Consider the following 12005-nt stretch of genomic DNA (forward strand, 5'->3'; position numbering starts at 1 on the left):
AATCCCACCCCCTTAGTTCATGTCCATGGGTTGTGCATATAAGTTATTTGGCTTCCTCCTATCCTGCACTATTCTTAGCATCCCCCTGTCTATTTTGTACCAAACAATTATACTTCTTAATCCCTGAACCATTTCCCCATTTCTCCCCCTTCCCCCTCCCAGCTGATAACCCTCCAAATGATCCCCATACCTATGATTCTGTTCCTATTCTGGTTTGCATAGTTAGATTTTGTTTTTATTTTTTAGATTCAGTTATTGATAGGTGTGTTTGCTGTCATTTTAATGTTCATAATCTTGATCTTCTTTTTCTTAAATAAGTCCCTTTGACATTTCATATAATAATGGCTTGGTGATAATGAACTCCTTTAGCTTTACCTTGTCTGGGAAGCACTTTATTGACCTTCCATTCTAAGTGATAGCTTTGCTGGATAGAGTAACCCTGGTTGTAAGTCCTTGTTTTTCATCATCTTGAATACTTCTTACCAGCCCCTTTTTGCCAGCAAAGTTTCTTTTGAGAAATCAGCTGATAGCCTTATAGGCACCCCTTTGTAGGTAACTCTCTGCTTTTCTCTTGCTGCTTTTAAGATTCTCTCTTTATCTTTCACCTTTGGCATTTTAATTATGATGTGTCTTGGTGTGGTCCTTTTTAGGTCTAGCTCATTTGGGACTCTGTGTTTCCTGGACTTGTATGTCTTTCCTTCGCCAAATTTGGTGAGTTTTCCTTCATTATTTTCTCACATAAGCTTTCGATTTCTTGCTCTTTCTCTTCTCCTTCTGGCACCCCTATGGTTTGGATGTTGGCACGTTTAAAGTTGTCCCAGAGGTTCCTCAACCTCCCCTCATTTTTTTCAATTCTTGTTTCCTCATTCTGTACTGGTTGACTGTTTTCTTCTTCCTTATGTTCCAAATCACTGATTTGAACCCTGGTTTCCTTCCCTTCGCCATTGGTTTTGTGTGGCTTTTCTTTCATTTCATTTAGCATAGCCGTCACTTCTTCCCTTATGCATTTGCCATACTCAAGCATGCCTGTGAGCATCTTTATCACCAGTGTTTTCAACTCTGTATCTGTTAGATTGGCTATCTCCCTGTTGCTTAGTTCTCTCACTGGAATCTTGACCAATTCCCTTTTTTGGGCCATACCTCTCTGTCTCCTCATCTTGACAGGCTCCTGTGTTTATTTGCCACTGTGTCTTAGGTAGAGCTGTCGCACCTGTTATGTTGTAAGGGGTGGAGCCTTAAGTATTCGTCAGTACCAGCAACCCGTTTCACCATGTTGTGGCGCTGTATATGGGGGAGGGTTCTGAGAGGGAACAATGTTGCTTGTTCAGCACTCACCCCTTTTCCTGGTGCTTCTCTAGCAGTTGCTCTGGCTGTCATTCCTAGAGTGGGTGGGTCTACAGACATTCTAGGACTGTGGGGGCCCTTTACACAAACGGACTCTGCTGACAGACCGGCAGTTTTTTTCTCCACCCCAAGCACCCCTGGTTTGCAGTCAGAAGCAATGAGGCTTTATTTTCCCTGGCGCTAGGACCATGAGCTGCACGGTCTGGCCTGGTGCTGGGAGCACCCTCCAGGTGTCCTTCCCAACTTTTTAAAACATGTGACTGCACTTTCCACCAGCCTGCCACTGCTGTCATTGCTGCCACCACCACACCGTGTCCTTGGCTCTGCCCCTTTTACCTGTCTGGATGAGTATTTCTTCTTTATATCTTTCTTTGTTGGACTTCCATGCAGCCCGATATTCTGGTTGTTTCTAGTTTTGAGGTAGTTGTATTCCTTCTTAGTTGTGGAGGGATACACAGCGTGTCTGTCTATGCCTCCATCTTGCCCAGAACCACTGTTTGAATATACTTCTTTATTTATGGAACACTGGGTTTAGCACTTCGCAGTACAACCATTTGGCACGATCTTTAAATTCGGTTAATTTTGACACTAGCTTTTAATGACTGTCATATCTGAAAGAAGATTCTTCATAAGGACACAAGGATCCAAATGGGGAACTGTATCACTGGCTGTACTTCTAATCTGCACTACACATTATTCAATCCCATTGACTAATTCTGCATGACTGTTTGTTTAAATGGGGGCAGCAAATTTCTATGCTCCATGACAATCAGCTATTGCTCTAGACTCATTAGAAAGTGTTGAATTTTAAGAATTTTAACAAATGGGTTCAACCAAATGAAGCCCTTTGCTTGGAGTATTTTGAAACAAATTATAAAACTATGTTTCCAAGTTTGTTTTTCTTTTATTTAAGTCAAACTTTTTTAAAAATGACACACATCATGCTTAGCAACAAAACCACATAATAAGAAAATAACATTTTTAAACATTCATTTTCAAATTGTTTTCTCTTCAGACACATTTCTTTGGAAAGGTAGCTGCTTCCTCACTCATTGTCAAATATCACTAGCAAATAAAAAATAAATTAAAAAATTATTAATGAGGTTTTACCATGCAAAGGGTTGAGTATCCTAATATTGTTGAAAATATTTGCGTGGTAGCAGACTGGGGGCCATTTCTCCTCCCCGAGATCTGCAAATTTGGTAAAAATTGAACATCAAAAAGCAGAAAATGTACCCTGCCAATAAGAAAAAAGACTCAATAAAACCAAATGTGGAAATGACTCAGACATTGGAATTTCAGAGAGAAACTTTATGACAAATATGTTCAAAAACCTAGGAAAATAGGTGGATATCATCCATGAACAGAACCAAATGGAAATGCTAGAAATAAAAAATATGATATCAGAGAAGAACCCTCTTTCTGGGTTTATTTACACACTAAAAGCAACATAGCAAACAGTGAACTTGAAGACATCTGAAAAGAAATTATTCAAATGGAAATATAAGGGAAAAATAGAGTGGGGGAAGAAACAGAATAGAGCTTCTAAGACCCCTGGGTAAATAGTAACAGCTCAACATATATGTAATTAGAATCCAGCAGGAGGAGAGAAAGAAACTGGGGCATAATAAAAAGTCTGAGGACATAATGGGCAAGGATATTGACAAAATAAGAAAATGAAAATCCAAGAAGCCTGGTAAAACCAAAGTAGGAAAAATACAAAAAAAAAAACAAAACAAAAAATCCCTCCAAGGCACATCCTAGTAAAACTGCCAAAAATAAGGGATAAAGAATAAATCTAAAAAACAGCCAGAAAAAAAAAAAAAGTACATACAGGAGTACAAAGATAAAAATCATCACTGATTTCTTATCTAAAATATAGGCAGTCAGAAGATAATGAAACACGATGTTTAAAGTGATGAAACTGGACTTCTGGCCAAGATGGAGGCTTAGACAGACATGCTGCATCTCCCTCCACAACTAAGAAGGAATAAAACTACTGCAAAACTAGAAACAACCAGAAGTTCCAGAAAACCATACTGCATGGAAGTCCAGCAAACAAAGATATAAAGAAGAAATACTCATCCAGACAGGTAGGAGGGGCAGAGCTGAGGCAGAGAGGACACCGTGTGGTGGCAGCAGGGGCAGGCCATTGGAAAAAGCAGTCACATGTTTTAAATGGGGAAATGGTGGAGGGATTAAGAAGCATAACCGGTAGATACAAAATAGACAGGGGGAAGTTAATAATATAGGAAAGGGTGAAGCCAAAGAACTTATATGCATGACCCATTGACACGAACTAAGGGGGGATGGGATTGCTGGAGGAAAGGGGGTACTGGGAAGAGGTGAGCAAAGTGAAATCAGGACAACTGTAACAACATAATAAATAAAATATACTTAAAAAATTTTTTTAAATGAAGTGATGAAACTGTCAGCCTAGATATCCTTATTTAGCAAAAATATTCTTCAAAAAGTGAAAGCACATCAAAGAGTGGCCCCTGTTCCTCCAAGGGTCATGGAACACACACACACCCCACACACATACATTTTCTCTCAGGCAACCAATGACAGTGTATGACTTGTGTCCTTCCAACATACAGATGTGTCATACCACCAGCATCCCTCTGTATGTTAAGTATTAATAAAATGTGCCTGCCATTTTATTTTTTTCAGTTGAAAAATAAGAAAAGTTCTGGTGTGAACTTCAGACTAAAAGGATGAGCAGGGTGTTCTGATGGGGAGGCTGAGCCCATGTCCCTTGGTGGAGACAAATGCAGCCTGTTCGGCTCTGCGGTGTCCCTCAGGGTGACAGGGTTAGATTGCCAACAGGCTGGCAAACTCACATGAGACAAGACAGTCTGAAGCCTTTGTCAGCAACATTAATCTCTGCTCAAGGCAAGTTGCTATGCAATAGTTCCTGGCTGCATTTTTATTAAAACCTTAAACCCATAATAAAGGCAGAGCAATATAAATTGAATTCTCTTCTTGAGGAGGCACCTGGCAACACGTCCACAGAACAATATTCATAATCACTTAGCCAAATTTCCATACCATTTGACTGAATTTTCTGGAAATCTGGGGTGTATTTTCAGAGTGCAGAGATCTGTGTGTAATTGAGGCTTCTCTCCTTCCTCTCCTCTGGGAGTCAGTCCAGCAGCGACCATGCATCCCCCTCCCTGAGCTTGGAGATGCACTCTGAGCAGGGCAGAGGCTCAGCTGAGCGCCCGCGGTACTGAGGCCCTCACCCCCTTCCCCAGCAAAGCAGGAGGAGGCTGGAGTGGCAGTGCCTCCTCCAGGCAGCTGGGCAGCGTGGTAGGAGAAGCTGGGCTGGATCTCAGCCTGGCTGAGGCTAGCTCTAATGGCTGGGGTGGGGTCAAACAAGCTTTAGGACCTAGTGACCTGCTTTCCCCAGGCCGGGTGACCTCAGGCTACTTCACCTCCTGAACCTGGGTCTTCCCAAATTACACAGGCACAGAAACACTCTCCAGGGTGGCTGTGCAGGGAAACGTAAAACTGCAGGATGTGCCTTGTGGGTGAGCATCAGGAGCTGTGCCTATTATGTAAACCATCCCTCCTGCCCAGAGGCCACTACAACCAAAGGAGCCTGGGGCAAGCACGCTGGAAAGCTGCTGCAGCGTGAGTAGGACTGGGCTATTTGATCCATGTGCTCTTTTCCCAGTAAGTGGTGTTTTCAAATCGGCTGTATGTACCCTTCTGTCTATACATTAAAGTCTGGAGGGCACATTCCCCATAGAATTAGGGAAACCACAATGTCGTGAATTCTGTTGGTGACATATCCATGGAGGAAAGGCAGGCCTATACCCCTTTCAGTCAAGCCTATTAACCTAACAGAACATGAGGGATGCATGTTTTTTCAACCTGAGGATCTCTGCTGTGCCTTCAGCCATGGGAACTGAGCTTCCTGGGCATGAGAGGCATCCTCAACAACAGAAGAACTAGGTTAAAGCTAACCTGAGCTGCCCAGGACAAGAAAGCTCACTCTACCAGAACATAAGAGCGTCATTTATTAAGAACATACACAAACATTATCTATAATCTTTACAACCCTGAAAGGTTAGATTGTGTACAATGCTCTGGAAGAAGTGACCCTCCCAGGGCCATGCCAGGGGTATTTGCCTTCAGAGCCGATTCACCCCCTGCAGTGGGCTCTCCCATCTGAACCACCCAGTGTGGGCCCCCCCTCATCAAACCCTTGGCTGATCCTGGTTTATGGGACTCTGCCCTGTGACAGGCCTGACTGTCCCTTAGTGACTTTGACTTCTCCAGTGGGTCTGAAATGAATTTTTCCAAGGCCTCATTTAACCACCACCCTGGACTGCCCTGACCCGCTGTGGTCCACAGCTGTCTTCCAGACCCACAGTTCTGTTGAGTGAGGCCTGCATCCTGGCCCTGCCAGGACTCTCCCAGATCCATGCAGGGGCCCCCTTCTCAGAAGCTCCTCCATAACCCACAAGTCTGGCCTAATCACTTGATGGCTCCTAAGTTCAGTTGGAGCTTTAGTTCCCAGAGCAGAATTTTCCAGAGTGGTTTCTACTGAGGATTAATCTCCAAGTAAAAGTAGGCTCCAAGGTAAAAAAAAAAAAAAAAACCTCTGGGAAACTTCCCTTGGAGATACACAGTATACCATCATTTCTGGGAAGCTTTGCATATAGAAACCTGCTTCAACGTTGATTTTATAAATTTTTATACTAAAACAAAATGTATATCCTAAGAAGTTTTGACCTTCAACATGGATTTCTTTCTGCATAGCCAGAACTCCAAATGAATCAGATGTGGATATCAAAAAACTAAAAGGACAGTCATCCCTGGGTATCCATGGGGGATTGGTTCCAGAACCCCCCTTCCATACTCAGATCCGAGGATGGTCAAGTCACTTGTATAACATGACATAGTATTTGCATATAACCTATGCACATCCTCCCATACACTTCAAATCATCTCTAGATTACTTATAATACCGAATATAATGTAAATGTTATATAAATGATTATACTGTATTATTTAGGGAATAAAGACTAAAAAAAGAAAGTCTGTACATGTTCAGTACAGACACAACCATGTAGGCCTAATTACATGTCAGCAACAACGTAAGTTTTTTTATTTTTGATATTTCTGATCTGTGGTTTCTCCAATCTGCAGATGGAGAACCCATGGACACAAAAGGCCATCTGCATGACATGAGCACTGAGTGGTGGATTCCCTTTGGCTCTACAGTGAAAGTTACATGCGGTCTGATTTCTTGGTTTCACTGATGAAATAATTCATATACTGAAGCACATTACATAAATCCAACTCTGTTAATCCACACCCCACCAAACCTGGCAAGGAGATTTTGTCTCCATGGACGATTCAAGAAAGAACCAATACATGTGAAAGATAATTGCTTTTAATTTTCTAAGTTTTCACTTAAGCAACATAATAAAAGCAGATTTATGTGACTTGATATGATATTTTTACAAAAACATTGCCCTCCAACATCTGATCAGTAGTATATAAATATTTACAATGAAAAAATAGGCAAGGAAAAAGGAAATCTTCATTATTCAAGTCAATTTCTTTCCAATGCTTATCAGAATTTTGAAAATAAAATACTTCATTAACTTTCTAGTCATCCATATTTACACACTGCTTCAGCTGATGGTTTCAAAAAATCTAGGTTTAATGATGTTTTTGTTCCACATCAATGTTATTTTGTTCTAAACTATTTTAGCAGTTATCTGAAAGAGTAAACCAAATGTAAAAGTGTAAACTTTGAAGAGAAAAAAAAGAACAAACATGTGTAAATGCACTAAGATATAAAGGTTCTTAGAGAGGTTAATATTTTACAACACTAAGAAACAAAATAAAATGTTCTATTTATTTTCTTAGTAGAGACATTTTGTTTAGATTTGATTATATTAACAAAAATTGCCTCTAAAGAGGATGTTAAAAAAATACCAATGACATTATCATCTTAACTGATGAGTATCCATTGACCTAATTTTCTCTAAAAGAAACTGACTTTTTAAAAAAGTGACAAATATAAATTATATCATGGAGAGCTTAAGAAGCCTCAACAAAGTATGGTATCTTTTAAATATGAAGATCTTTAAAAATAAATGTGAATAGTGCAATCCAGCCTATTTAATTTAGTGCCATTCCAAATATTTTCAACTCCAATGTATCAAAACATGACTTTGCTTCTACCACACGCCATGCCATTGCGACACTGAAGTAGTTGTGGGCAGGAATGGTGATGCCCGCAGCATGCCAGTTGCTTCGAGAATTTAAATGTGAATGTTATGTCAAATAATGCAATTAACAGCATCTGCAGCTCCCTGAGATGGTGGAGACAATTCACGTGTGGGAACTGCGCCGCCCTCTCGTGCCCAGGGACACACGGAGTCTTGGCTCTCTGGCTTTATAATGCTCATTAAAGTCCAACCTAAAGCTAAGAAACCGGAGACTTTCATCAGAACTGGTTGTCAGCAACACCAAAAACTGCTGCACAATCCCCTAAAAAGAAACAAAAAGAATAAAATATTCATTGCAGAAAGGAACTATCCACAAACGTGGCCCAACCCCCGATTTTAATCCCATTTGGGGTTATTTTTTCCTTCCAAACAAATACCCACGATGGCAGGGCCCTGGGTGATGAGAACCATGCTGGGTACCCTAGAGTTTACCTAACTATTTAATGGAACCCACATTAGGAAGAGACACCCATTTATAGAAACACAAATTGGCAGCCAATAAACTTTATCTAAAAGAACTAACCAATAGATTTTTCCATTTTGCCCTGAATTATACAAGAGTAATCAAAACAGCAAAGCAACTGATGTTAAAGCATCCTATTATTTTTATCTTAAAAATTCAGTGTTACACTTTTCATCTTTCATGTGAGTTACAAAAGAGGATTTAATCCTGAAGCCCTGGTGGGAAAACAAATTGAAAGCATATGAAATGGATACATGCTCTCAGCCTTGTTTTTAGGGTCTCAGTGCCTTTTGCAGTCACCATTCTAAAGGGTGGGGCAGAGTGTGGCTGTATCACCTCCTTACCAAGGGGGCTTTGTAAAGATAATGATCTATGTCAGAGTTTACTCAGACTTCAACAGGACAAAATTACTCTCTGCTTCTATTCAGGGTTAAAGGAGTTACTTAGAAAGTACAAACTCTGTCCCTGTAAGGTTCCACAGCCTGTGTGGCACAGCTAGCAGGCATTTATTTATCTCTTAACGGTAAGTGCTGTTCATCTCCATAGTTTAGGTTTGGAGAAGTTCCTGTCTGCAGAGAAAAAGTTACTGCAACAGCACCACGCATCTCAATCCTTTCCAAACCCCAGCAGCTCCCACCTTCCCTCCCCTTGTTCCTTCGGGAGCTCTTGAGAGCTGGGAAGTGTGGAGACTCATACTTATACGAAGAAATTTTATATTTGAACAAGCATGTGTGTGTATGTGTGTGAATATCACTTTGTCTTTCTAGGTGACAGAAGACTTAGGACAAGTTCCTTAAGGAATTATATTGTTAAAAATATAAATGTATAATCCTTGTGTGGTACATCTGAAAGGAACATAGTACTGTATGTCAACTGTAATTGAAAAATAAAAATTTAAAAATATAGAGACAGCAACGGCTTGTTAAGTGATGAAATAGGATTATGTATGAAGCTCACTTCAAGGAAATACGAGAAATATTTATTTCTACAGGTTTGAGACTCTGGGTGTCCATTCAGAAGCAGTAAATGACAAGTGGCTGTTAATGCCCTACCATTTCAAAGCAAAAGGAAACCTGAATTATAATGATTTACAGAGAAGATTAAGATTGTAAAAGAGGTAAAACTAGAATTATGCTGATTAAGATTACTGTTTTACAAATGTATTAAGTCTATCAGAAAAATGTGAAACCATCACTGTTTGTTTTAAAAATGAGCACATGGACATATTTTGAAGTTCTTTGTTACTCTTCTGAAGTTGTACAACTATCTTAAGTAATAGTATGGAATTAATTATTTGGTATCCACTTTTAAGAAACATAAATACATATTATGTGTACAACATGGGGTCAAGAGGGCACTGTGTTATCAAAATGATACAATAAAGGTATTTTTGCACTTAATAAAAGTCATTACCACCATTTATGAAACATGTTTTCAATAAACATGCAATAGTAGGGCAATGTTAGAGTAAGACTACTTGCTAAAAGTACAAACTTACCCCTTATATATGCTCAAGAAAAATATAAAATTTAAAAACTATGAAGATCCCAAGAAGCAAACAACAGGCCCATGGTACAGTGTGGTGATGTTTCATTTTAAATTTTGAACCACATGACTATAATGGCACAAAAAAACATAATTTTTTAAAAGCTTGATTTGTCTAATTATTAGCAACTGAATGCAAAAATTCATGAAAATCTTTTCATCTCTCTTTTCATTGAGAAACATGAAATCAGAAACCAAACCCACAAAACAGAAATAAAGAGCAGAGCACAGGGACTCTGTCGATCAGCTTCTCTCAGCAGCTACTTCAGACCTGTTCTCCCTGAGCTTCACCCCTTGGCTGCCTTGGCAACTCAGCTTCACACACACATGGCTTCTTGCACTTATGATCTTGACATACCTCCCTGTGCCCTTATCTTTCCAGGGCTCACAAAGTTTGAGCTGCAGAGAAGCACACTGGTCCTCCCAGGGCTGCCCTCACCACTGACTACACTGGAGCCATCCCAGACAGGGGTCCTCAGACCTGGCTGCACCACAGAGCACGCAGACCCAAATCTCCAGGAGGGGTCACAGCCAAGGCTGGGAACCACTATGGTTGCTACTCACAACTACATTGATTGAAATGATTCCTTTTAAATCATTTTGACAGCCTACTGTCAATTATGGGAAACGAGCAATGTGATTTAGACAGCATTTTGTTACTCTAATATGTACCTGGTAGAAATGTGTCAATATTCGCAACTGGGAACACATTTTTGGTATAGAGTCTTGAAATTCTTGAATCCTCTTGTTCTCCTCCTCTTCCTCTGCTGCTGTCACTCCCCACTGGCCCTGAAGAGTCAGAAGCACCAAATTAAATTAAAATCCGGATGGAAGAAACTGTTACAGTGGGACTGAAAAGAAATGTCAGGAGTGGGAGATGTATGCTTTGTATATCTCCCTATACTACTAAGAACTTTTGTGATAATTTTCTGATGTCAAATTGTTCTCTAGCTTATTTTTTTCCCAATTAATAATGTACCTGGGAAATAAATATATCAATACATGAGTAAACACAGACCCCCCCCATTGTTTTTAATAACTATAGTATTACACTTTGTAACATGCAACTTAGATATTTGTCACAAGTCTTTTGCTATTACTAATAATGCTGTAATAAACAGCCTGTATCATTCCATCATTTTGCATATATTTTTCATACAGTATACAGGATAGTGGAACCAGACAGATCAAAGGCTGGTACTCTTTAAACCTTGCATTAACTATTGATTTTCATGGGAATACTTTTTACATTTCCCCTAAGCATGATATATTTTTTTTTCTTCTTCTTCTTTTTTTTTTTTGCACTGCAGATACATCAACCAACTTAATTTTTAAAAGATTGTTCTCAATCAATGGTGAATTTGACTAAATATCTTTTCAGGCAGAACAGAAAGAAATTATCAGTCTTTTCATCAACTGACAGTGAATTACATTAACAGATTTCCTGAACACTGGCATTCCTGAAATAAAGCCAGTCTTGGTGAATTGTTCTTTTTAAATATTTTCCACCAATATTTTATGCAAAATTCTTTCCATTGATATTTATAATCCAGATTTGATCTTCCTTTTCTGTTTGGTGTCAACTTCATAATGCTTCATAATCAGGATGTGGAAGCTTTCCTTTTCTATGACTAGAATAATTTTTAGAGCACTACAGTTCATCACTACTGAGAGGTCTGGTAGGATTTCTCAGTGCTGCCCAGCCCAGTACTCTTTAGGTGGCAGAGCTACTCAACAACTTTACTTCTTGTTTAGTAGTTGTTCTGTTTAGAATTTGTTTTTCCTGGGGTCAATTTTGGAAACCTCTGGAAAATTATTAATTTCTTTCAGGTATGTAGATTTTTTTTTTTTCCATTTGTTCTATATATTTGTGCTTCCTCCTCCCATTGCCTATTAGGTTAGTGAATAGCTTGTTCTTTCCCCACCAGTCCTGGGCCCCCAAGAAAGAACAAGCTCTTGGATTTTATTCACTTCTTTTTACTGCCTTCTACTTCACTAATTTTTGGTCTTGTCATTATTAAATATTTATGGCCTTTTTCAGGTTTATGTTACTGCTGCTTTTCTAATGTCTTGAGTGGGGTGTTTAGTTTATTTACTGTCACTCATTCTCTATTAATATAAATAAGCACTGAAGATTTTCAAAATTATGTACTACTTATTTATGTGCACTTGAGCTTCTGAGGTCTAGGAGAAATTGAATTATACTTCTAATACTGGTGTGTGTTGATCCATTTCTTCTGTTATCTCCTACTTTTTGTTTTATGAATACTAATACTATATTGTTTCAATCTTTATTGTGACTTGCACCTTTTATCATGACAAGGTATCCTTGTTCTTGTTTATTGCTTTTTGTCCCAAATTGCAACCTTCTTTCCTTCAAAGAACTTCACTTGTTTAGT

At 39.3% G+C, this 12005-nt stretch overlaps 1 protein-coding gene across 1 annotated transcript in view; it reads right to left on the bottom strand.

Moving 5' to 3' along the window:
* Nucleotides 1–6698: 6698 nt before the first annotated feature.
* TUBGCP3 (tubulin gamma complex component 3) overlaps nt 6699–12005 on the bottom strand; it is a 118750-nt gene continuing 113443 nt past the window's right edge. The window contains exons 21-22 of the mRNA XM_090258319.1: nt 10279–10395; nt 6699–7860 (exon numbers count right to left, since the gene is read on the bottom strand). Coding sequence (XP_090114445.1) covers nt 7702–7860; nt 10279–10395 — 276 coding nt within the window. The 3' untranslated portion in view covers nt 6699–7701. The remainder of the gene's footprint in view (nt 7861–10278; nt 10396–12005) is intronic.

The sequence above is a fragment of the Furipterus horrens genome, unplaced genomic scaffold (assembly GCF_987537825.1).
Source record: "Furipterus horrens unplaced genomic scaffold, mFurHor1.1.pri manual_scaffold_12, whole genome shotgun sequence".
NCBI classification, from domain to species: Eukaryota; Metazoa; Chordata; class Mammalia; order Chiroptera; family Furipteridae; genus Furipterus; species Furipterus horrens.